General features: G+C 38.6%; 1 protein-coding gene across 5 annotated transcripts in view; it reads left to right on the forward strand.

Annotated features, from left to right (window-relative positions):
- Nucleotides 1-562: 562 nt before the first annotated feature.
- FAM126A (family with sequence similarity 126 member A) overlaps nt 563-27,562 on the forward strand; it is a 48,267-nt gene continuing 21,267 nt past the window's right edge. For 2 of the 5 annotated variants that reach the window (XM_042801912.1, XM_042801915.1), the window contains exons 1-4: nt 563-654; nt 20,745-20,824; nt 21,770-21,871; nt 26,444-26,623. In XM_042801912.1, the coding sequence (XP_042657846.1) occupies nt 20,774-20,824; nt 21,770-21,871; nt 26,444-26,623 (333 nt within the window). In that variant the 5' untranslated portion in view covers nt 563-654; nt 20,745-20,773. Of the gene's footprint in view, nt 655-1,661; nt 1,682-20,427; nt 20,447-20,744; nt 20,825-21,769; nt 21,872-26,443; nt 26,624-27,562 lie in introns of those variants that run through there. The other 3 variants (XM_042801914.1, XM_042801913.1, XM_032991554.2) reach the window with 3 other exon arrangements.

Genomic DNA, 27,562 nt, shown 5'->3' on the forward strand with positions numbered 1-27,562 from the left:
AAAATACACGCACCTGGTGCCGGCTCCCTCACACCCATCCCGAGCGCTGCCGCTGCGTGTTCCGTTCCGTGTGACAGCTCCCACCCGCGCTGGCAGGGCAGCTTCGACAGCGGCCGCCTCCCGCGGCCCCAGAAGCAGCATCTTCTCCCCCACCCTCCCCAGGCCCCGGGCACGACCCTCCGCGGGCCCCGCCTCAGCTTCCCCCGCGGTGGGGCTGGGTGCTGCCCGGCGCTGGAGCCTCGTTCGCGGTTCATCCCCGGCAGGGAAACAATGACTTATTTTCCACCTTCCCCTCCCTGGGGCTACCGCCGCCTCTCCCGTTTCCGGGCCCGCGGTGGCGGGACGCGGTGGTGCTCACCGCCCCCCCCCCCCCCCCCCCCGCCCCGGGCGCCCTCAGAGACGGGCGCCGCCCGCCCTCGGAGCGGGGCAGCACCACCCATTGGGGGAGAGGAGGGCGCGGGCGCCCGCACGGTCCGCTCTGCCGTTCTATTGGCTGGCGTGACCGCGCTTCGCTCTCCCGTTGGCTGCGGCCGCCGCCAGGCAGCGCCTGGGTCGGGCGGTGCCAGCCCGCCGTTGCCCGCCCTCGCCGCTGTCGCTCCCGGCGGGCGAGTAAGTCCGCGCGCGCGGCCGCGGCGGAGCCGTCGGGCGGGAGGGGTGAGTTCGAGTTAGCGGCCGCTCCAGCGGGAGCCAACTTTCCCCCCTGCGGCGGGGCTGGGGCAGCTCGGTCTGCGCCGGTGGGACGGTTGGTTGGTCGGCCGTTGGGCAACTAACGGCCGGCCGAAGGGGAGACCCGCTGGCGCCGGGTCCTGCGCGCCGGCTCCTCCGCCGCGCCCTGGGGGCAACCGTTCGGCGCGCGGTGGGAGCGGCCGTTACCCGCCGGGCTCGCGCGCGGGGCGGGCGGTGGAGTTGCCGTGGCGGGGCTGCGGGAAGGGCGGGGGGCCGCGATGGGCTGGGCGGGCCCCCCCCCCCCCCCCCCCCGCCGGGCCGGGGAGAGCGGCTCTCTGCCCCCCCGGGCGAGGCGGGGCGGGGTGACGCTCCAGGGAGCGGCTTCAGCCTCCTTCCCACCCCCCGCTCCCCCCCGCCGCCGCCTTCCTGGACCGTTTTCCGCGGGTTCCCCCAGGGCGCCGCCGGCATCCCGGCCGCCTGCCGGGGTCCTTCGGGGCTGGCGGTGACTTGTGTCGCCTGGAGAAGGCAGCCGGGGGTGCGGGCAGCCGGCTGTGGGCGAGACAAAGGAGCTGCTCCCGCCCGCTTCCCCGGAGCGGGGGGCGGACAGCGCGGTGCCTGGCAGCAGACTTCCCGCTCCTTGTGCTGGGCGCGTGCTGCGCTGGGCGCGTGTGCCTGCTCGTGGGAAGGTTTAGGACGGAGTTTAGTAGTGGCGTGCTGTCAAAAACATTCATGCTAACCCACCTCTTCTGTGTGTTTTGGTTGTGGTGTTTTTTTTTTTTTTTTATTTCCACCACCACCACCCCTCCTGCCGCGTTGACTTCTGTGCCCGCGGGTAGGGATGCGAGAGGTGGCAGCAACAGTTACAATTACTGAGAGTTCGCGGTTGTGGTTTGTGAGTCGGAAGTGCCGCAGGCTGCAGGGGGTTGTGCCGGTGTAGGCTTCGTTACTTCACGGACGTTAAATTGAAAGAACTTTCCGCGTGTTTTGTGTTTTAAAGATAATGGTAACAGCAGAAGTAATGCCCGTGGACTTGTCTTGTTCGCTGTTATCCTGAAAGACACGTTCCTGGAAAGAATAATCCTGAAAGAAACGTTTGTTTCCTGTCCAATTGAATTCAAACTCTATCCCGAAGAAACTCCTGAAGTTTTAAGTTCACAAGGAAAAGATTTGTATATTCAAAGATTATTAAGTCTTGTTAGCATTGATCTGTCATAATTTTTAATACACACTGCTATCGCATGAGAATATGACTATAGAAGAACAAAACAGAAAAGTTTTAAAGTTCGGGCTTTTTAAGTGATTGCTGCTAGGTTTGTTAGCTGCAAATTAAGGTTTGGTTATTTATTTTTTTTTTTTTTTTAAGGCAACTTGAACAAATGGCACTGCAAAGAAGCAAAAATCAGTTTTACGTAGCAAAGTGTAGAGTGTCACTGGTGATTGCTTTTCATTGCATCTAAAAGGCTTCTCTGCAGTTTTTCCTTCCAGGAATGTGGCTAGATGCTGTAGCGTCTTTTTAGAAGTTTGTGCTTTCCACAGAATGCCTTCCTCTATGACAGAGCCTTGCTTCTGTTGTGCTTTCCATCTTCCAACAAGTTCTTTTATGCTGTGAAAAGTAAGTAGTGTTGTGAAGCTTGGTCAAATTAGCCTCCAATCTATTTTACTTTCATCAGTGAAGTACTGTTGGTAAGAGTAATGTACTTTGAAGTTCAGTTTTAGATCCATCTGGCACTGTTATTTGGAAGTATTTTTTCCTCTAGAGTAAGAAGACAGTATGGAAATACTACTTTTGAAATGCAAAACTCAGCTACTTCTCTTCTGTGATAATCTCCTTGTGAGAAAAGGTACTTTTAACAGGCCTTTTATCAGAGGGGCGACAATTTTGAGGAAGTTCAGTATTGTTTTGGCTGATTTATTAACTGCAGCAGTTCACTTTCTGTGTTAGCTGTTTTAAAGGTACAAATTACATTTATTCAGAATGCTTCTTACAAGGAAAAAGGCTTTCACAGGCAGGACGGCATTGAACTTATGCCATAGTCTTCTGAATAGGAGGTCTTTCTTTCACTTGAGAAAGTCCACAGTAGACATGTTCACAGACATAGCTGAGTAGTTAAGTCACTTGGATGTTAATTTTGCAAGGACTTGTATCACAAACAAGCATGTGCGTGAGATATTGCAAGGCTAGGCGCTACAAATGGTATGTGTCATCTATATTTTACTTAGCACAATGGGGCTGGCTCTAAGCTGGGAGAAGAGCCCATTTACTGATGCATATGTTATAACTATCAAACCTAATAGTAAGTCACTGAATTAATGTCTAATTCCTGGTACACGTTAGTGTAAAACCCTGATATCTTGAAACTTCACTGTATGTTCGTGTCAGGAAATGCATTTTCATTAAATTCTGCCTTAAGATAAATACTAGGTTCTCTTTTAACCTGTCACTGACTTTCACACATGCAATGTGAAAATCACCTTCTTCAGGCTGGCGACTTGTATTAGTTATCAAATGTTAGCTAGCATCTGGCTATTTTATTTGGAAAATAAATATACATTTTATGGCCCAGTGTGACACCAGGTTTCAGGTTGTATGGAAGATGCATAATATGAGAAATCTGCATGATTTATAAGAGAAAAGTCACAGTTCCAAGGCTTTCCTTTGGGACTTAGAGCCTGTGGAGTACTCTTTATGTTTGAGGCTTTCAAATGAAACTTTCATGAGGCTCAAATGTTCATGTTGATGAGAATATTAAAATGCAGTAGCACTTGGGCTCTAAACAAAGATCACCTGGGCATTCTGCAAGCATACAAAGCCTATATCAGGAACAGCTTGGATTTAAATCCGTTAGGCGGATCACCAGGTCAGGTTTCATTCCCAAGCCTTCACTTAGGCAAATACGCTCTCTGCATAACCTGGTGTGCGTCCTCTCTTTCAAATGCAAGGTTGGCTACGAAGCTTATACTTAAGTCTGCCATAGGGTTTGTGCGGGTGGTTTTGTTAGCATAAATGGAGATTACACGAATGAATCACTGCACTTGTGTGTTACTTGAGGTGTTACCAGCTACCAGGCACTCAGTCTTCCAGGAGCAATATGCATGAAGTTGAAGCAGGATATCCTATCGTACTGTATAAGAAGTGAGAAGCCTGACAGTGTGACCTTTACCGTGTTTATGCTCTGTCATCATTGAAGTTAGGAGAACTAGAGTCTGAATCTCTTAAACTTTAGAAAAAATGAAGACGGCAAATTTGTATTTATCTTCCAAGTTGTGATAGCTTGGTGACTGGATTGGCTCTGTGTAATCTCTAAGACTTCTTCCATGGCATTATGGAAATACAATGTGCTTATAACCTGCTTTTCATATGCAGTGATTTTCAGTATGTTGTTTTGAACTTGGTAGGATGTACTTGAAAATATTTGTTTTACTGAGATCCGTTTTCCTGCTCAACAAAATTACAGCTTTTGATTTGTTAATGCTGTTCTGTTTAATTATGCAAGTATAAAAAAAGCACCACCTTAATTAGGATTGTAGGCATGATATCTTTTCTTGAAATCCCTATTTTCTTTCCTTTCCAGAAAAAAATGGCCCTTTTGGTAGTTTGCTGTCCTCAGTTGCCAGAATTGAAATAGTGGCCTACTAAATGCATATTCGGGAGTGGAGAATGTTTTGGAATTAAAGCATTTTTGGTTTCTAATCAGCTAATTAGGAACTTAAATTGGATTAATGTATCTGAAATGCTTATTGAGATAATCTTGGAAGACAATAACAAGGTGGTGTCAGGATAAGGACTGAAATCTGTGTCAGATCAGTGTCGATGAAGACAAGGAATACTAAAGTATGAAAATGTTTCACATGTGTAGCAACTGCATATTCCTGCAAAGCTGTGTTTAAAGCTTCTAGGCTACTCAAGCTCTGCATGCCATTAAAATGCTTTATTAGTTTCTGCATTGACCAGAATCTTCCCTATACTCTATAATGTGTAAGTGTATGCACGCACTTCTGAGATGAAGTACTTCCACATACTCTCAAGATTTTCTTTATGAAAATGACTGACACTTAAAATATATGAAGTTATTTGAAAATGTTGGTGAAATTTAAAAAGTTTTCCATGAGGCTGAGGGGTGAATTGTTTCTCTGTTTGTTCTTATTGTAAGTCAGATTTCTATCAAAATTTGTGCTGGAACTTTGTTGGCATGAAAACTCAAATATTCCTGGGTTAGATTTTTTAAAACCCCACAACAAGAAGATCTGATTGATAGTTTTCAATTCATAGCACATCTGAAATAATGCAGGATATGAAGTGTTTTCTTGTGCTTCTGGTGAAACTGTTGTGAAGCCTTTGTCCTAATTAGGACCATGTTCAATAGCAGCAGAATAAAAATAGACTGTTGGCTTAGACTGGGAGCGTGACTGTTATTTACAGTGATTTCTTTAGATGCATCCTCACATGAACTTGTGTGCTTTGGTAACAACTGGAAAGGCAGTGAATGAAAGCAGTATAACTTACAGCCCAAGTGAGTACTGAAATTGTCTGAACGTGACCCCTTCTTGTCATTGCAGTGCCAGAAATGGGTGAATGTTAGTGTATTTCAGCATGATGAATTAAGGGCTCTGTTTACAAGTCTTCAGTATATCTTCGAAATGGTGTACAAATTTAATGCAAGTGGGTTCAATAAACAGTTGTTACTAGGAGTATTATTTACTAGAACTGGAATCAATAAAACATGTGGAATTTAGACACATACTTAATAATCATCACTCTTCTGTATGCAGAATGCCAGGAAAAGCGAGGGTGTGCATGAAAACATTTTTTAGTTGATTTTAAATGACCAGCATTGCTGAAGAATCATCTGAATGTTGAGAGGAAGACTGGAAATGGGTTATCTCTCCAAAACAGATGTTTGTGCTCTTCCATCTCTAACATTTGATGATGTGAAATGCTGTGTAGCAATCAAAGCATAACAATGAAATTTAAGTGAAAGCAACACTAGCTGAGTAGTAAAACACACCTGTTGCTGTTGCAGAAGTTACTAAGTATTTGTATTCCATCCTGATTGGCACGAGAGCTGTCATTCTGAGGTAGTGACAGAAACTGTATATTTTGGGTACTTTTGATAGCTATTAAAGATGACTCTCTTAGGTAAGAGATAAGGTATCCTTTACAATTTTGTTACTTTGTTTTGTTTGTAAGCTAAACTTTAATGCTCTGAAGCTGCACTGGATACTAATTAACTCAGTTCAGTGCTTAAAGCCATGCTGTCTCCTAAGGTTTCCTGCTGTTTGCACCGGATAAATATTTATGCTTCAGCAAGGCATTAACTTCAGCCCGATGAATACTGCACGTAACTTTAATATTTTTGCTAATACTAAACACCATAATTCAGTATTATTACTATATTTTATTGGAATTATTTTTTTAGAAAGGGGTGAAGAATCCTGTTATACTTTAAATATGTGATAGAGAATTAAATCTAATACTAATTAATCTGTCTAGCAGTCCGAGTATTGTACAGAAGCTAGTGCTGGATAATATAAGGTCTTAATGAGTGTCTGGTTAATGGACAGGGCTGTACTATATCATTGTGAGTTGTTTTCAAGTACTTGAATCCCGTGCTCATATGTAAAAACAATTGTTTTGTATTTTTAATTCTTTTTAATCCTACAGTATTTGCTGTCTTAAAGGAAATTACTCCAGTATATGTAAAAACATTAAGTTGACCTAATCAATCTTAAAGTGTATTTAACAGGTTTTTAATACCAGCCACCATCTCTGAAAATTAGGATACTGTGAACATTTTCAAACAGTCTGTCATGTAAGACATTTTGGGTATGCTTTAATAGTGTCTCTATCTGAGGAAGTAGGCTGTAGGATCTTCAGGTACAAAAATGAAAACTTTTTTCCCCAATAATACTCCTTCCCAGTGTTTACTGGCTGAAGGACATTGTGTTACTCTTCCAGAGGTGAAGAAGGTTGCAAAACCAGACTGCATCATCATCTATTTTGTGTTAAACTGATGAAGGGAAATCTTTTTAAAAGTGCGGGGAGGACTGGTATTAAGGAGTTCCTTAGATCTTGGTACTGTGTGCTAAAGCAACAGTTTTATGTTCATTACAGTAACTTTACACTGGATTTCGCCAGTGAAATTCTGAGTATTCTCCTACAATTTGTGGTTAGTAGCACATCTGGCTGAAACAATTACTGTCTACTCAGTTAAAATACCTTTCTTACCAACTTTCTTTAGGTTGTGCCAAAATACTTACCTGCTTCATGTCACGTGTTGTAGATGTGCTACTGCTTTTACTCAGTTACAGCTTTTAGGCACAATAAGCTGTGGTCTTTCCACTCACATCTCTCACGCTCCCAATTATATAAACCTCATGTGTCAGATCTAGAAAGACTAATAGGCTCCTGCATTTTTTTTTTCCTGCTTTGAAATAAATTCCCAGTGCAGCAGCCAGAGGAGCAGGTGAGATGCTTTTGACAGTAATTCGGCACATCTACTTACACATGCGTTCTGTAGCTTTGACAGTGCTGGTATAGTATTTACCAGTTCCTGCCTGTCTCGAGGAAATAAATTCAAGGTGTCGTGTTTCCCCACCCCCCCCCCCCCCCCATTTCCTCAGCAGCATTTTGTGTCAGTACTGTAAATGATGGCTTTTTTCACCACAGTAGTGTGATGAAACACTATAATTCAGACAATCAAATTTGTCATGTTATTTAGTGAAACACAACAGAGGAAACATCTGTTTTGCGGAGTACTTGATGATACTGCCTAATGTATCAGAAATCTGTTTCAGCTAGAATTGGTTGAAGTTTTGTTGTATTTTCAGTAATGTGTGCAAATATAGCAGAATTACTCTTGCAGAAATCTTGCATCATGTCAGAGATTGGCTGAGTAGATTTGCAATCTCTGCTACTTTTAATTTTTTTGCTGCCTTAGTAACTTTTGCTTGGCATACATATTTTCAGCATTATACTTTTTGTCTTATGCTAAAATTTAAGAGTGTCTGAAGCATATACATTTGCACTGGTTACCACGAGTTCTTACTAGAATGTAATGGCTATTTGTGCTGTGGTATTTTGTGGCAAACTTGTTATTGGCAAGCTGTAGCTATACTGGGAAAACTGGTAAGGATTCTTCCACCTGAAATTTAACATAATCAGAGATCGCTAAACTGTGCAGTTCTTTTGCATACCTAACGCATACATTAATTCGTTCCTTAAATAATGAAAATCTTTGATTCATTACCATTTTAGTGGCATTTAAAAGTGTCTTAGATGTTTTGTCCTATTCTGGCAAAGTGGATGATAGTTCACCTATGTTCACAAAGTTGCAGCAATCCAGTGAAACAGTGACAAGAACTGACTTAACCATTTACAATGGCTTTTTGATGTAGTAAAGTAAGTCTGGTATATATTCAGGAGCAGCAGTAGGCTGTGGGTATACTTGATGTCAAGAGAAGAAGGAACACCTAAAAGGTCTCTGCTTGTACAGTTAACAGAGGAACTGGTAAAAGTGTGAATAGGAAGTTGACTGATGAAACAGGAACCAAATGATGCCACATTTTTACCCTTCAGAGATGTTTGTTAAATGTGTCTACTGATTTTTAAATGATGTATGATCTTTTTGTGTTGTGCAATTAATCCCCACTGCCCCAAATGTCATACTGTTTGAAAAGTGGCTGTTCACTGAGGTGTGGTGGTTTGTTGGTTTTTGTTTTTTTTTTTTTTTTTTTTTTTTCCTCTCGTTATATAGCTTGCTTTGCTCTTGGTTCATTGCAACTCCTCTTTCCTTGGGTATATGACAGTTCTTACAAACATAACATGTTTCTTCCTAGGGTTTTTAAGCTGTATTGATATCATTCAGCTCTGGTTCATTTGAGTCCACTGTGTCCCAAACGTATGTGCAGTCTGTGACTAATTTCCATGTATTGCCATAATTGCATCTGCCGTTCTAGTGACTTTTCAGTTGTTGCCTGTAAAGAGAATACACTAAATCAAGTTCTGAGTTCACAGACTTCAGATTATTATAGAAACAACTTTTGATTACTGTGTTGTTAGGCTACAGAAATATTTGTTAGGCTCTAAGTCATGAAGTCAGGCTCTGAATTTGTAATTGAGTATTGAAGTGCCACTCAGTCTGTAAATACTAGATATCTAGGTCTTAAGATATTAGACTTAGAAATCAGACCTATCTTGAGGTTTAATGAGAATGCAAATAAAAGAAACAGGAAAAGAAAATTAATGCATGCTCTGTTATTTTTAGTCTTAAACTGTTTTCTGCTACCTAAGTGATATCAGTATAAATTCATTAGAAACTTTCTGTTGTTATTGGTTTGGAACAATGGCAGATGACTTGGTGATACCATTTACCTTGGAAATCTGTACATGAGTTCCTCAAATAAGAGTGTCTCTAGAACCTGTGTTGCATTAGATTTTTATTTCTTTCTTGGAATAATTAATATTCTGAGCTTTAGATTCTTTCATGAAGTGGGAACTTTTTACCTGAAGAGCTTTTTCATATAATATGCATTCAACCTAAATTAAGATACCCTACAGTGTAAGACAATTAATACCTTTTTCTTTCTGCTTTACCACAGTTATGATTTGGGAATTTGTCTTTTTTTTTTTAAAAATTATAATACAGAGCAAGACATACAGGGTAGTAAATTGTCTGAGACTTCAAGTTGCACATGCTTTGTCTGTACTACAGCATTGAAATTACACGTGGCAAGCGAGAATTTTAATGTGTTGGATGCATCTTTTCTGAATGAGACAGAAGTGTGGGTCCTGCTGTTACTTCTTAAAAATTTCAGTTAAAGTTACGTTTTTCTTTTGCTTATAAAGTATGTAAAATACACAAAGTTATTCTTGGGTGCTCTGAAATGTTTTTCAAATTAATGTGTTCAGTCTTGCATAACAGACTTGTGCGAGGGGGAGCAGTGGGGAGAGGGATGAGGAAGAATGAGAAAACTGCTGTGGAGAGATAAAGCATATTTTTCCTGAACCTGTTTAATGCAGCATTATGTGCATGTATTGATGGATCATTTTAATTCTGTAACTTAACAGGGAACAATCATCAACCACTCAAAGCAAACTAAATCCTGAGATTATTTTCAGTATTGATGTACCCCTCCTCTGGAAAATGCACCTTCACTTAACTTTCTTCTGTCAAAATGAGCTACTAAAACACAGATAGATATCAATAGACCAGCATAAACCTCTTTTTGCTATAAAATCTGCGGTGTATTCTGCTTTTCTCTCGTGATCTTTGGTGAAATGGTAGAATGGTATGCTGGACATAATATTTTGGAAATATTAAGTTATCAAGAAGGCTAATGCTTCTGCATTGATAGAGTGATGGGACTTATCATAGCATTCATTTAAAATAAATGCTTTGGAGTAAAAGTAAAATCAGACTTTTCCATTGCAGTCATATTTGATCACGTCTGATGTTATTACACTATACTGTAGATTTACCCTGGGTAAACACACCATAATGTTTATTCTTGCGGTGTACTAAGTTCTTCAGATCCTGTTTCTGGGACATCCAAATCATTCACCCAACCCAGGATTTATGCCAAAAGTATAGTTTCATGCTTGTTTCAAATATAATGTGTTGGACTTCCTCAGCTACAAGTGAAAATGCTTTGAAAGGATAGTTCACTTTTGTGGGTACATGAAAACTTATGAATGCTTGCAGACTAGGAGTCCAGGTTGGAGAGGGAAGTTTTAACTGGATGTGTGTGAATATCTGTGAAAGGAGGGTATGATTTCAAACCAGATGGAATTATTTTTAAATGGTTTTCATACTAGTAATATTATTTTTAAAAGTTTTTAGGACTTGCAACTTCACTAATCTTTTGGCAAATAAAAATGTCATGTCTGAAGCACCTGTAACTTTTGCAACCTAATTCTCAGTTTGTGGAGGCAGAAGGAAGATTCAGTTGAAAGGATGTCCCAAGAGCTGCTACAAAATTTCTTCCTCATGAGGCTTGTGTAGTATCTTCTAAAGTCAATTCCTGGCTTGCAAGTAGGCATCTCTGCCTTTCAGATTAAATGAGATGCAGATACTTAGAGTGGGGTTAGAAATAGTCAGAATCTCCTGAAATCTCATTCTCAGCCAGTGGAATTGGCCAATGGTATTACATTCTTAATGTTGCTACTAAAAAGTAAAAGGTGAAGAGTATTAAAAATGGAAGGTGGAGAGCCTGCCCAAACTCCTGTCCCTACTTTGTGAGCTGAGTCCTTTGTACAAAGTCACTGGTAAACTACTTGTCTAATGAATGCTTCTCCACTTGCTCTAGCTGAAACTACTCGCTGTAATGGCAGAAGGTGTTGGAACTATGCCTTTAACAGTTGTTGCTCAGAGGTGAAGTACAGTCTCTGCTCAATTCTCCACGTGCTTTTTAGGTCATGTTCAAGCTATTGTGCAGCATCTGCTTATGCATACTCTACACTGAGAGTGTTTTCAACAGCTGAATTACCTGGCACCTTTCTTTTTGATATGTGGCTGGAAGTTCTGAACAAACTCTTAACTTGAGATGACTTACAATTTTCACTTAGAAAGGAAAACTTATTTTTAAAATTAGCTTGCAGCAAACAAACTTCACAAACAGCTAGTTTAAAAGAATAACTACTAGTACAGGTATAGTAGCACTGAAGTTTGAGGAGGCAAGGATCTGGATGTCATGGCATTGCTAGCAAACTAATACTCTGTATTCTTGAAAAGACCATTCACTGGTTCAAGACGTGTATGCAACACTGAAATGAGTGCTGCAACATAATTATTCTCTCTGCATAGTTTATTATTTAATTATTTTAAATTTGTCTTTGGGTTTCAGGGAAACTGCCTGACTTCATAGGGATGTAGTGTACTTTGGGTTTAGGGAAACTAGGGTGTGTGAGAATGGAAAGTTTGCTTTGCTTGGGGTTCTGTAGAGAATGTTTCTTGTAGGTGGATAACTTCCACATCACTGCTTTCCCTTACAGCAGTGGTAAGAGCACTGTGCCATGTACTGCAGTATCGACAGCTTGTAGACACTTGACAGAAGTTACAGGAGTGCTGATACATAGAAAACAGACAAAAACTGTGAAGCTTTCTAGTTTGTTCTTACCAGAGTGTAAAGATACCTTTAATACTATGGAATTTTGTGGATAAAACAAAAACTGGAAAAGCTGTGTGGATTAGGTCACTTCTGTAGTAGTAGCACACTGTTCCCTTTTGCACATTTCTTTTTGTCCTCTCATTTATGTTTGGTTAAGCCTGTGGTTGTACTCACTTGAATGTTACTTTAAATTATGTTTCCTTATGATGCATATAGTTATCTTGATTTTTCTTTGTCTATGTTAAACTGTTAACTTATGTGAATCCAGAATAAGTAGGAGCATACTTCAAGGCAAGAGATTTTTCAACTACCTGCATTTTTTAAGATTAGTCTGTTTATTAAAGATTTATTAGTTGTTTCTTAAAGATTTAATAAGATGCAAACAATACTGTTTGCATGAGGTAAAACAAAAGAGGAAGCAAGTATATTCCAGCTGTTGAGAAAAACTGTTTTGAGAGTAATAGCTTTTATTTTATTATTTTATAATGAATGTAACTATTGGTATATTACAGATGATAGAAAAGCTAACACTTGAGGATATGCTGCAAATTAAATAATGTGAAAGAGAGGGGGCTTCTGCAAGCCCGAGAATGGGATGTAACCGGAGTAAGTTGTTTTACACGTGGTCAGTTTCGACTGTCTCTGCAGTTATGAGTAAGGCAGTTGTACTGTGCTCTTGTGCAAAAGTCGACAAGGAAGAAATAGTAAAGTAGGATTAAAAAATCAATAAATTTCAAGCTGTGGAAGTTACTTCCTCTTACTTCAGTTTGGCACTGTACTGCTAGGGCTGCTTTTGTACAGATTAACAATATAAATTTGACTTACTACAGTTTGTATAAATTCAAGTGAATGTATCAACGTGTAATCTCTTATCTCTATCTTGGTGAGTTGTTTACCTGGCATGAGTCATTTTGTTGTCTTAAAAGTTATTTCCTTGCTGGTAAAGGGCAAGTACAAGGTTAGTTGTGTACAAAGGTGGTTTGTAATTGTTGTTTGCTAATCTAAAGTTGAACAAGTATACTTGCCAGGAGTCACAGGATTAAAAAAATCTTCAAAAAAAATATGCTTATAGGGATCCTGCGTTCTGCTCAAGACTTTTTAGAAAGCTTTTATCATGAAAGTTCTGGGTCACGTGTGTGCATATGACTATTTGCCAGCATTGTAAATGTCGTCATGTCCTCAACTGTGGGTGTACAAGTGTATGAGGTTGGTTGGTTGTTTTTTTTTTTTTTTTTTTTCCTATTGACAGAATTGAAAGCTTGTAGAAGGCTGAGTTAGTTTGATATGCCAAATATTTCTGTGTACGTTTCTGGGCTGCAAAGCATCAGTGTTCTATGGTGCTGTATCCTTTGCACAAGAAACAATTGCATTTAAGACAGTTATTTATAATTTCTATACAGTCTAGTTAATGTATGGTTTCTTCCTTTAGAGTAACTAAATTTTTCCTTATTTGCTGTCATCAAAGCTTAATTGAGGTCTGTCGTCTGTGACTGAGTACTATTAGGCCTATGGTTTTAAAAATTTGTAATGGATATCATTCAGGAGGACTTTCCATTTGGTGGGTAAATATATATCGCTTTGTCATCTCAGGTGTAAATTGTTCAAGAAGCATATGTGCACAAGATCAGGAGATGCTATTTAAATCTATATCATGGAAAAGTCCATTGACCCCTGACTCTTCAAGGTTGATGTTCCACATTGTGATCTAAAGTGTAAGCTGCAAATAATGTGGTTGCTTCTAGCACTGATGGGAGAGGGGGAAGGGAAATCAGGGAAGCAGCAAAACTGAAAAACACCCTTGGCAATATGAAATTCAAATTACTGTAGTTTCAGTTCCTGAGATTCAGTAATCTTTACAAACCAGTGGGAACAAACATCTTCAAAACAGTTATCTTTGTGTATGTTCACTGCCGAATTGTAAAGAAGACTGCAGTAATGACCATACTGAATCAGGCCAGAATTTCTGAAACCTTGTTGTCTAACAGTGGCTGTTAATAGAGGCCTAAAAAGGAACTGAGAGGGGAAGCTGGAAGAGTGTCCGAGGGAGCAACATCTGACTTCAACTTTCTGAACTGGAAGAAGTGCTTATATATTTAGTGGCTGTGGATGAATTCTTCCAGGAACATGTCCAGGCTTCTTTTTTCCTGTGTAGTTATGTAAAGTTCATGTACTTGTATTTGGGACTCGATGCATAATTCCTTTGTAATGTTTTTGGTAACTCCTTCTGTTTGTTTTGAGCCTGTCACCTATAGTTTCATCTAATGCTTTTTAGTTCTTCTGTTAGAAGATGCTGAGCAGCCATCTCTTGTCATTTTAGGAATTTGCTTGAGCACAAGTCAGTGATGCTTGGCGCACTGTAGCTATCTTGTTGATACTGCCTGATTTTACACTGAAGATAGCAATTGTTAGAGAATATTTGATACCGAGTCTTTGAGCACTGTTTGCATTGTGTATTTGAGTAGAGCATGTGACTGTTTCAGGCTTAGCACAATGAGGTTTTTGTTTCTTTGTGCAAGTATGAAAAATGTCAAGAAGTCAGACTTGACTTTTGTGGTTTCTGAAACTTCCCAGAGTGGTTTTTTGGAGTCCTCAGTAGCATCGGTTTCTTTTCTCAAGAGACTTTGAATGATTTTCTACCCATTACTGTACCTACAACTATCTGTTTGAACAGGATAGTGTGACCATATTCAAAATTGTATAGTAAATGAACAGATCACTGTATCACAAGAATGAGTTGTGCGTTAATATCGGGAAAATACATTATCTTCTTTGGCAATTCATTCAAGAACACACTTGCCTGAGTGTTGTTTCCTGTCCTGAGGCTTACCAAAGATTGTATCTTTGTCTCTGAAACAAGTTGTGAGAGAAAAGGGTTCAGTAATGCTAATTTTAAGTATGGACTGTAGTCTTTAAGTGAACTTGATATATGATGTAGAGCTGACTAAAAAGTTTTTCATACTACTTGTACCACTTCAAAGAATAAGAAAAGTTAAGTCCTAATTGGCCCTTCCCTACTTTTGTGTACGAACTACTACAGAATACAAGATCTACATGTACCAGGAACTTGATCTCTTATGCGTCTGATACATCTTAACAGAATGCTCACAAGTTTACTTTGTTCCTCTTCTGGGATGGGTTAACAATATTTGGCTGGTCGTTCATAAAAATCTTAACTTTCTGCTCCATGTTTCTCTTAAGCTAAAAAAATTTTTTTCTTAACAAATAGTACAAACTTCCAAGCAGATACTTTTCAGATTAGGTAAGGACACAGTATATGCTTTCCCTCGTCTTCCAGCAATTCCCAGAGGATGGGACTTGAGCAGTTTTTGGCTCCTGGTTTTGTTTTTTTCCAGCTCTGTGACTTCCGCTAGCAAATACCTAATACTGTGGTTCCAGAAAGTCAGTTCTGCAGAACTCGAGAGTTAATTCTTCATCCAAGTCCAGCCTCCTTGTACTTAATCCAGATTTCATTTACACACATGCATTCTGTGGATAAATTCTACAAAGACTGAGTAGCTTTAAAGAATAGGAAAGCCACATATTGGGAGAATTTATTCTTAAAGAACAACCTGTGCATGTGCTGTCTGTGATTCCATTCAAGGCTATGATTTGATATTATTACATTTAAAAAGTTTTGAGTGACAGATATGAAAAACAGAAGCCATTTAAGTAGATGGATCTGTTAGTAAGTTTGTCAGAGAATACATCTTAATTCAGCTTGTCTCACTAACCACCAGCTCAGTGCATAGCAACTTTTTTCCCACCCTCTATTAAAAACAGTAAGTTCAGTAAGTTCTTGTTGGACTGTAATGGAAAAAGGAATGGTCTTTGTAGAGATTTGGTACAGTTATCTTCCAAACAAGAGTTGTTTTTGTCAGATAAACTTTCTTGATATCTTATTCCAGTTGTACTACTCATCTTGAAACAAAGCAAAAATTGGTATCTTCTATATAAGGAGAGTTTTAACATAGTATTAAAATAGAGCAAGATCAATTTATAGCTCTCAAAGGCTGCTTATGACTTGGGAACAGATCCAGGGAACAGTCTTACCTCAAGCTATATCAAAATGGATTGCAGACTTTGAGTGGAATGTAAGTTAGACTTATTTTATTATATGATATTAGAGCTCAAGTTGCATATGTCTTAGAGTTCCAGTGTTAGAGATCAGTAAGGGCTGTATGGCTTTATGTATGGTTGCTTTAAATAGATGTTCTACTAGCAAAGCTAGTTTGTTAATTATTGTTTAGTATAAATCATATTTCTTGCTGCTAATCCAAGTTGAGAGTTGTGGAAAATATTCCAACGTGTTTTAAACTCACAAGGCATAAACACACAGATAAATTTGCCATGTGTTAGCTGGGCTGCAGTAGCTATGCATGCTTTCATCGTGTGGCAAATGTGAAGTAATGTGATAAGACCTGTCATGAAAGAGTGTCACCTAAACTTGCTTTACTTCATGTATGATATAATGATAAGAATATATGTGTGTCTAATAAAAGTTCAACTGTGATGTGACAACTTGACTGTTACTGATATCCATCACAAATAATTTTGTGGTAACATTTGAATCTGAGACTTCTTCCTCTTTCCTGCAACTGTATTCCATCAAGACATCCAAATGATTCTGCCTCTTAATCTCTTAGAATGAGGAGCATGGAGATGTTTGAAGCTGCTTGTCAGTTTTAGTCAAAGTATTGTTTGATTTGTGGGGACAAAAGCAATTTGTTTTTAAAGAAATTCTCAAACTCCATTCATCTGAACTCTTCTCAGGGACTTAAGAGGAAGACACCAAGGAAAAAAGTCTATTCAAAGGAAATTACATGCTGATGTACCTTAAAGCAAGACTTTTGGGGGGAAATGCTGTAGTGTTTACTTTATTGTTTGAATGTTTATTACAGTTTTGGTATTTATCAAGTACATTCTCAATATAATTTTACAGCTTTGTTTCCAAAGTAGCATGTACTTACTTTATCTACTTCACGTTGCTTTAATTCTATAGTGACAGGGGCATCTAATGCTTACAGTGGCCTATATCTTGCAGTTGGATCCACTCAAATGGAGCTGTAATTAAAGCATGGGTTTTTTTAATATGCTTGGGATTTTTTTCTGTAGCAGGTTAATGAATGCTATAAATTAGGCCTTACTTTGTGCTACTTTGTGTTAAAAATTATATTTTAGAGTTACTTTTTGTAAACTCTCTATGATCTTCAGAAAAAATGGTACTGTTAATGGAAATTTCTCAATCCTTCCTTTAGAACAGTCTTGGGTTTGCCAACTTTGTCCATACGTGTTTCAGTCCAACTTGATCTATTGTTTAACTAACACAAAATGTGGCAATCCTCAGCAAAACAGTAGGTTGTCTGCCTGTTTTAATAAATCCCACGCACCTGATGTGTGGAATTGACGATTTTTTTCCCTCTAGGGGGAGATCAGTCTAACAGATAATCTTAATCTTTGTCTTCAAGGAAAATAATTATAAAATTAGATTTATTTGTGACACTCAAATGTGTGTTGCAGTGGATGCATATGTGCTTGAGGTTAAACAGTGTGTTCAGAAGGGCATATGCATTTTTTCAATGCATGAAGGTAAAAGAACAGTCTATCTTTTGTGAAACTTGCCTGCTTTGACTCAAAATAGAATGCCTCTGCTACTTTAAAATTCAAAGACCTGATCAGCAAAAACTTTGTCCTATTTCTTTTAGTTCAGCTTTTTTTAGATGTAATTTCAAAAGTTCATGCTTTTGCCAAAAAAAGACTTGCCTTCAAATACACAGTCATAAAGGCTTGAAGTATTGTCCTTAGTCCAATGGATAATGCCAGCCAAGGATGCCCTTACTGTTTTTACTGGTCAAATGAATCCTGTGTTTTCTGGGCGCCTTTAAACTGAAAATAATGCTTGATGGATCAGTAAAAATAGGTGAAAAAAATGCATCTCTCGAATAACTGTGCTGTCAGCGATGGACTTGGAGTATCCAAGACTTTTCTGGACACTTTTAAACCATGGGTTTCTAGCTTTGAACGGTCAACATTAGCACAGGCATTTTTGCTATTAATGGGGCTCAGTTGGGAATGGTTACTATTGCCAATCCTGCTGAAGCATGAGACATTGAAAAAGCCTTTGTCCACCTTCACAGGAATGAAAGTAGGGCTAGTCGATGGTGTGATTCTGTAGGAACTGATGAGGTTGTTGCTTCCCTAATTGTAGTAGGACTAGCCTTTGTGTTTGTTAGCACACAGTATTATCCCGAAAAGCCTCACTTCAGAGCAGGGTTTGACATACAATCTATGCCCTTCAGAGGCCACTAATCCATATTGTCATCATTATACCTTTAGAGACCATCAGTGCTGGTCAGAAAGTGTTAGCATTCAGCTAGATAAGTTTCATCCGTGGCAATCCTTCCTATTTCTTTGTTGATACGGGATGACATAATGGATGAGGTTTGGATGGACTTCTGGAGATCACCAAGCCCAACCGTCTTTGCTCGAAGTACTGAATATTGGAACAGGTTGCTCAGGACCTTTGTGTCATTGCACAGTTTTATCATGCTTGTAGTTATGATGCTCAGCAGAGTGACTACCCTTGTTGGCTCCTCAGTAACCACTTTTAGGAAGGTATAATCAGTGCACTCCAACAAGCTTCTGGGTTGCTTGTTCCCTGTTGTGTTGCCCTTCTAGGAGATAACAGGGTAGTTCATGTTCCATGGGAGGTCAAGGTGCCTGTAAATGTGAGGCTTCTTCAGTTATATGAACAAGGTCTCGTGTATTTTGTCTTGGTCAGCTGATGAGTAGCAGCCATCAGCCACAGTGTCATCCGTGTTGGTCTGCGCTCTCATCTGTGACCCATAAACTCCCAGCTGTTTCATTGTCAGCTGCAGGGTAGAGCTCCATGTATCCCTACTGCTCTCCCAAATAAAGGGGAGCTTTCCTTTCTCACCATCCCAGACTGTCCTTAAAAAGCCTGTATCCAGCCATGGCAGTAATCTGGTCATGTGAGCTATGCTGCTGTGTCTCAGTGATCCCATCGAGATCCTAGCCCTGCAACTACATGCAGATCACTAACAGCTCCTGCTTGGTTGCTGTGCTGTGTGTCTGTTGGTGTATGGGCACTTCACAGGGGCACCCAGTCGTGCTGATTTGCTACAAAAGGTATTAGAGCTTCCCCCATAATGCCATCCAGCAAGCAGCACTTTATGTATGTACTTGTTGGAGCCCTGGTTTGTTCTGGTTTTTTTTTTTTTTTTTTTTTTTTTTGTTTACGAGGTCTCTCTTGCCTATATCACTCTACCCTTTGCTTGCCAACCTGGTCTGCCACTTCCTCACTTGGCTGTGGGTTGTCATCAACCTTCCCTGATGTTACTGGGGTACTTCTTGTGGATCTGCCACAACCCTCTGCCTGCCAGGAGAAGTCTTTTAGTGGAACTGCTGCTGTGTTGCACCTCCTAGGTGTTTACAGCTGCTACTGTTGTTTTCTTGAGAAATTAAATCTAGCCCTGTGCAGTTTATAATTCCTTAGCATTTCCTTATTCCCCTTTCATCCTCAGAAAGTGCTGTTCTTGTAAGCTTTACGCAGACTTGTGTATCATTCTGGGGTTGTAAGAGGAGATTGCCATACCTGGTTCCTCATGGTTTCACCTGACCAGGTAATTTATTTAACAATAGTGCTAGTGAGGGGGGGTGGAAATCTCTGGTTCCTTTTGCTATTATGGTGTATTAAAATGATTCAAGAAGTTACTGGACAGCCTCTTTGATGTTATTCCTTTCCCTGTGCATGTATTTCCTCACAACCATGCCCTATGCTTTGAAAGATTTTGGTCTCTTTCTCTTTAAGTAAAACCTTCCTTAAGTACTTTTATCCCCTCTTGCTTTGGAGTGTTATAGTGAGCTTCCACTATTATCAGGTCTGGTTCTTTTCCTTTTAGGCTTCTTAAAATTCTCTGGACAGATTCCACTACAGTCTGGATTTCAGAACAAAATATTTGTATTTGGGCTACACAAGGCAATTCTTCCCTTTCCTCCTTTTCCTTGCTTGTCATTCGTCAACAAGCCCATACCTGGGTATCGATGCTTCATAACTGATTTTAAAGTGACAAAGTAAAACTTGTTGGGATCTCTCACATGACTGAACATTTCACCAAGTGTAAATTTTTTCCTCAGAAGAGTAATCCATTTTGTCATGGTTTAAAATCCATGGTCACAATTTGGATAGGCTAATGCGTACTGTTCAGTAGTTTACCTGTGCCTGGGATATTCTCTGCAGCATGCTCTTTTAAATTCTGGTAGCTTTGTATCTTAATTTGTTGCTCCTTCTTTCGGAATAAGCTGTTCTAAAGGACAGCTGTTTTAAAGTGTTTTCTCAAAAATTAAGAGAAATCGGAAATGGGTTTCAGAAGCCACTCTACATCAAGTCTTAGTACTGATGATTTTGCTCTGTCTGAGATTGTGCGGGATGTTGGACAGAGGATTCCATCTTAGGCTGCATGCTGTGGCAGCAGGCGCATTGTCTTGCAGTTGCCACAGTGGGGGAGGATTGAAAGGTTTTCCATCAGTCTTTATTTCAGTGACCTTTTCCAAGTTGGGAATAGCAATTGACTAGGAAAAAGTCATTTCTCTTCAGTGAGTCCATACAGTGTTCTTTTAAGTTCTGTAAGCTGAAAAATAAATTGAAATTGAGAAGGTAATACTTTCTGTTTTCAGAATGCCATTTCTTCAGATCTTTGACTTATTGAGCTTCCCACGCAATACATGCTTGCAAATTATTAAACTGCTGTATGTAAAGACTCCCATGCTTAATGCTTCCAGCAGCTTGCATAAGTGAGGTAGAATAAAAGTTCAAAGTAATGTCAGCATGTGAAATGTTAACAAGTAAAAGCATGATCAGATTCTTTAAATATTCACAGGGACTTAATTTTTATCGTCTGTTTAATGCAGTGACTACATAGTTTTCACAAACTGTGTTTTGCTTATTCTTTCAGGCTGAAGGTTTTGGAACGGATGCTGGAAGATGTTAGCTGTGGATACTGGGGTTGTGGAGGAGTGGTTATCAGAGTTCAAGGTAATAGATTATACTCTCTATATCTATAGATGTTATATCTCTACCTATACATGTTTAGCCAGTTGTGTTTGAATTGCTGCTGGAGCAGTATGCAAGAGCGCTTAATTACTGTAGAAAATTAAGAAAAATAGTAACCTTGGATTTTGCTGAGATAATGTGATAAATGCAAATGTCTGCTTTAAAGGATTTTTTTTCCTTGTCCTCTTCGGAATGACATACTACTTGATACAGAGCAGCAAAAACGTTTATCACAGATGAATGATCTTGTTGGTTTGAGTATGAACTAGACTTGACTATAGATTTTCCTCCTGATCTGCTTAGATACACTGGGAATGTGTTTTCCCATCTGTATAGTGGAGTATGATCTCCTTTGAAGGACTACAGATAAGAAATACTGTAAGAGCTATGAATAGTAAGTTTAAATGTAGAGTTTCCAAAGGGTTGTTAAAAAGATTAGATTTTTGCCCTCCTAAGTACTGGCAGAAAATCTGTTCAGTGTTAGAGAAGAGCCGTTCGTGTCAACTGGAATTTGTGTTCTTTCAGAGTAATACTACATTCTGTAATAATGTTCACTAACTGTGTACAGTCAGTTTTGAGAGAACTCCTTAAAGTATGGATCTGCAAACTGCCAAGTTTCACAGTACTGAAATTTCACAGTGAAATTTCACTGGGATTGTACCTGTGAAACTCCGGGTTTTAATCGGTTTCCCATCCACTGTCATTACGTTCTATATGAAACTGCATAACGATAAAAGGTAGTGTGTTTTCTGGCAATTGTGTTGTCCTGAAAACATGGTGATTTCCATAGTAAAGATTTCTTTGTGAAACAAGTTTTAGTTGATAGTAAAGTCTGATGGAGTAACTCGTAATGGAAAATTGTCGTTGAAATAGCTGTTATATATTCATGACAAAAATTGCTTTTTCTAGTAGTTATTTATATTTCAGACACTGCCAGAAGCATCCATATCCAGCTATGCTACAAATCTGAAAGACAAGAGTGCTTTGATTTCATCACTTTACAAAGTAATTCAGGAGCCACAGAGTGAAGTGAGTATATCAGATCTCTCACATAAAATGTCTGACATAACACCAGCAGAATAAAATAAGTCCTGTGTGCTAGTTAATTGTGTTCTATCTATGTGAAGAGTCTCCGTCAAAATGTTGGCTCTTAGCAATGACATCCTACCATGGAAACGGTAAGTTTTGTAACCTCATGATCATAGGTAAGCTTGTAGATCATGTGTGTGGGCTTTATGACTTGGGTATAGAATTGAGAAATATGTTAAGGAATTGTAAAGATGTTTGAGACTGACAGAATTCTTTCTGTAATTCAGTATCACTTGAATGTGAATCTATAGTTATAAGAAGCTTGTCTATTACAGCTCAAGAGAACAATGTTAGAGAGGTTTGCAATCCTTTTCAGTTATTGCTTAGGTTTTAGGGTTTTTGTTGTTTTAAATACATGCAATATAAATATACGCATTTATATAGTGGATGTACCCTTGATGAAATGATGGCAAAAAAAAAGAAAAAAAAAAAAAACAACTGGGAGGCAAGGGGACAGGTTTTCTCTCTACCTGTGTCAGGAATGGTTTCATTCTCTATGACCGCGGTTGTTTTAAAGTGTCCAGGATAAGTTCAAACATACTGAGCTGGTTTTAGTTGTCTTAACTGTATTGTCTCATTTTCTACCATCCTGCAAACCTTTGTTTATTATTTTAAAATTGCACCAAGTCCTTAATTCCTCTTCTGAAAAGACCCAGTATAAGGATCTTTTCCAAAATGTGAGATGGTGGCAGTAGTGGCCAGAGGATAAAATGCTTTCTGTATACACATTTTTAGTGAGAATGCTGTTTGAGAAACTCCCAGGTTGTCCAGCAAAGTAGAAATATAATTTTACTTTGCTGCTTAGAAAGTCATTCTGAGTGATTTGCACTACCGAGTCAAGCCTGTCTGGTCTTCAGAATGCATATCAACATGTAAATTAATCCGATCAGTCTCCCTGTTGATAGCTAAATTGATACTGTCATATATTCTTTGATTTCTTACTACTTCTGACTACCACTAGATTTCTCAGGGACCTTAGTAGCAGGGTGATCAAGGCCCTGCAAATTTTACTTGAAAAGTTGTTAGGATAATTCTGGATGCAAGGTATCAAAGATTTCCCTGTTAGTGAAGCTTTGAATTGAAATGGAAAGCCAGTGTTGACCCTGAGTGTTGTGTTGCCTTGGGAGAACAGTCCTAAAACCTTTATTTGGACTATTCTCCAAGTACTTGTCGCTTTGTAGAAAGGCCTACTTGGAGCTTTCCACATTGTGAAAATGCTTACAAACCAGCAGTTAAAAATACACGTAATTTATTTCAACTGTTACTTGAGATCTATTAGCTGCATCATTTAATGACAACTTGCTTTACAGTGTAGGATATGTGCTGTCCTTTCCTGCTTCATGTATGTAATGCAAAGGGAGAGGATTCACATGTGAACACTACAAATACTGCTGAGATTAAAACCAACCCCATCTGTATACCTTTGAATATATTTATTTATAATAATTATCTGTACCATAAAATTGTGATTCTTCTCATTTTGGAGGATGGATATGTTCTCTTTTTAAGCATTTGAAAAGTAATCATGTGTATATGCATCTATGACTACATTTTCCTGCTAGTTCATGTTTACTTTTCATATGGGTTTTTTGATGGCTTTCTCAAAAATTTAATAATCAATTTGTGAGATAAGTGAACTACTTGTTTACTATAGCAAATAAATATTGAGTTCACAGTGGCTTTGTTAGTAAAGACTTTGTTAGTTACTTTTGAGGCTCCTGGGCCACTGATCAGTAAAAAATGTAATTCCATAAAAGGAGAGGCTTAAGTAGATAATTTAAAGACCTTTTAATTGACTCAAGAGTCCAACAGTAAAAAAAAAATATTTTTTTTGAGGGTTGTTTCTTCACAAATTCAAGATTGCTTTTTTTTTTGCTTTCTACCTAAAACACTATTGCTGTCCTTTTAGATAGTAGCCGTGCAGGTATTTGCATTAGGAAATAGAAAGTGTTTGGAGTGTCTTAACACATTTGGATGCAGCTTTAAAGTAAGGGGGATGAAACTGCTTGGACATTCTTCTGTTCCAGCATTAAAAATTGTTTCAGTCTAGATACCTTTTAGAAATGTTTTAGTGTAAAACAATATTTTGAAACAGCAATGATCGTTTGTGCATTTTAATATTAGCCTGTAGCACGTGGTGGCATTTTGAGGAAGAAAATGTGTTTTTGTACTGATTATGCATTTAAATATGCTGATATAAAGCTGTCTCAACTGAGATAACGATGTGAACATGGCTACCTGTCATAGTTATTTATGTGCCTTTTAAAGTTCAAGCACATCATTCTGAACTGATACTTCATTAAAGGAAGCGTGCAAATTGTGAGAAATATGGAAAGCGCTTGGGCTGGTAAAATTCTCTAGTAGGATCTTTGATATTCTGCTCTTAAAACTTGACTAGTTTGGGTTGGTATGATATTTTTTTTTGCCTTTGCTGTCGATTTTTCACAAATGATTTTTCCAAAGAGAAGCTGTATCTGTCAGAAGCTAAAAGTTACTGGGTTTTTTTTGTTGTTTTTTGTTGTTGTTGTTGTTGTTGTTTTTTTTTAATTAATCAGATTGGTCCCAAATTACTCCTTTAAAAAGAACCAAAGCCTGCTAAGATCCTTTGGGTTCAGAAGTAACTCTGGGAGGTGAGAAATGTTGACTCAACTTTCTTTGTAGTCAGGAGGAAAAACTTATGTAAGCAAGGATATTTTTTTCTCTAGCATGCTCTTCTGGTGGTGGTGCCTCCTTTCCTGCAATAAAGGGAGGAAAACATAGAAGAATGGGTTTCTTACCTTTTTGAGAGCTTGCTCCATTGAAAAACTGAAGGTGTGACCTAGACAAATAGCAGAACAACTGAGTGTTGTACTTAGAATAAAATGGAAAACATGATCTGCATCTTATTAGCAGTACAGTACATATCTATATTCCAGTTTTTAAGGATTTTCAGAAAGGTGTTGAGTAATACTTTGCATTCTGAAGTACAATGACAATTCAGTGACTATGGTATCTCTTCTCAGTAGAATCTGAAATACTCTAAAATGCACGTCTTGTTTGGATTCCAGAATTTTCAGGTTGAAATTTTTTCAGATTTTGTGCAAGAAAACATTTCACTGAAGGTCTGTTACTAGCCTTGAACATTCATGGTTTTGAAATTAATTTAGGAGCCTGTTTCTGTGAGTCATGTAGATGAACTGTTAAGAAGTTAAATCCTAGAAGTAAGAAACAAGGTAGCAAAACTAGTCCTTTAGGTGTGCTACATTTGAATCCTGTCTTTTGGAGATTTGCAATTGGAGAATGTCACACTTTATGTAATGTTTTTTTTAATATATACTAGCTGGAACTGATAAAATGAACTTTGAACTAAAATGAATAGCTGGCACCTCAGATTTCATTTTATAAAGTTTGCTAATATAAATGCTTCAGCTGCCTAGATTATTTTTCAGGTAACAGTTTCTTAGATGATAGGGTATTTCTAATTGTTATTACTTGCAAATAAATGATTTAGAAGATTTAATAAAGAATTCCCTTTTTCCCTTCCTTACTCTGCTTTTTTTTTTTTTAGAAGAAGAAATCCTTTTTCAGTACCAAACTCTTATCAATAGTTTGCTGTTTGCTGCCAAAGTATTTTTGAGTATGTGCTTTTGAGTTTCTGCTTGAGAGTTCAGTGTCCAGTTCAGCTGACTTTGCAAGTGCCTACTGGTTTTGACAGTATTTTCCACTTGGGTTAGGAAATCTCCTATCTAGGTGACAAAATAAAAATATAACTTCCATACACTGATACATGATGTTTAACACACTTTTATCCTCTAGCAGAGGTAGGTGGTAGCCCAAGAATGCACATTAAATCTAGAAGCACAGTGCAAGCTGATAGCTTAATTTGTTTTAAGTCTTTTTTTTTTTTTAATTGTTCTAGCTCAATGTATTACTTCTATTTATATCAGCTTAACAAATTTGGTTATAAATTATTCCTGAGGCTTCTCATTTCTGTCTCAAACTTATAACTACATTGAAATTTTTATAAGATTTTAATGAGTGGAAAAGTGAACTAGTTTTACTGTTTACTAAGATATTGTAATACTTTGAGTGTTATGGAGCTCTTCTCACTTTGTGGGTAAAAGCTTCTAGCAATTTATGTGTACACTGTTAGAGCTCTGGAATAGCAAGAACTTTTGTTCTGGTAATTTTCTGGTATATTAGAGATATTGAGGGCATGGTATGAAGTGTGATGATAACAAGTATCCTCTATTTATTCCTCTGAGGCTGGAGGAAGTGATCCAGAAATGAGAGAAAAGAGCCATTGGAATTCTTTCTTCACATGGGATGCAAGGCTCTACTTTTATCCTCTGAAAACCTGTTATAAGGCATGAAAAGTTTGTAAGGTGACTTGGGCAGTTGTTTCATCAGTCACTCCCTAGCAGCTAAAATGTGACATTTATCAGTTTACAGTCTTGTCCAAAGGACTAATCCACACAAAGTTGCAGTTTCTTGTAATGTTTTATTCATTCACAATTGTAATTTATATTTCAGCTTCTGGAGCCAGTTTGCCATCAGCTCTTTGAGTTCTATCGCAGTGGTGAGGAACAATTGCTACGATTTACGCTCCAGTTTCTTCCAGAATTGATGTGGTGCTATCTTGCTGTCTCGGCCAGCAGAGATTTACAGAGCAGTGGATGCATAGAAGCTCTTCTCCTAGGCGTTTATAACTTGGTTTGTATTTGCATGTAATTATTCAGGCCTAAAAATATTAGTGTGCTTTTAGGAAATACTATACAGTATTTCACTGGGGAATAATGAACAATTTTATTTCAGAAATAAAATGAAGTGGTTGAGTATCTCAGTTTTGACTCTTCAAATTGGTGTCCTTGTCAGAAATCTGCAACATGAACTTCTGTTGTTTTATTTTGGTGAATATTTTCTCTGTTGTTCTTGTGGTTCCTGAAAAGTGTTAATACACTAATGGCTGAAGGAGCCAAAGGAGTCTTCTTAATTTTTGTTACTTAATTCTTGGTATGGTGATTAAAATTACGTTCTGCTCAAGAGTGTTTGGAGGTACTACTTTTGAAGTAGTTGCCATGTTTTCTAGGATATTTTTACTTTCTTGACTAGAAAAGACAACAAAATCACTTTCAACAAATTCTTAGTACTCGACTGATAAACAGACTGCTTACCTTTGAGAAGTTAAAGGTCTCCTTTCATTTTGTAATAACCTTGACATTTTTTCATACTTTGTGTGAAAAGATACTATTACTAAATTATTGCTTTGAAGAACAGAATTATGAAGGAAACTTTAAGAGCTCCATATTTTAGTCATGCATTTAGTCTTTTTATGGCTATTATAAAAAAACATAGTGTTGTTATGGTCACTAGGATTCTCTTCAGTGTAGTTTGTAGGTTCTGGACGTTTTAGGGAAGTGAGAGTGGTGAACTTCAGGATGCCTCTTCCCATTTTGAAAATCTGCAGAAGGCAGCTCCCATCCTTCTTCTAAAAATAATCTCACTCATACCAAGTGAGTGCAAAACATTTTTCTACCCTGGAGTCTACTTAAAAAGACCTGAGCCCTTATATTCAACTCTTTCTTAAGAAGCGTACAGGCTTCATGTGCTTTCTGTGTGCTTAGTTGTGCTTAAGAAGAAAAATGTTCCTGG

The sequence above is a fragment of the Tyto alba genome, unplaced genomic scaffold (assembly GCF_018691265.1).
Source record: "Tyto alba isolate M040663 unplaced genomic scaffold, T.alba_DEE_v4.0 Super-Scaffold_38, whole genome shotgun sequence".
Lineage (NCBI taxonomy): Eukaryota > Metazoa > Chordata > Aves > Strigiformes > Tytonidae > Tyto > Tyto alba.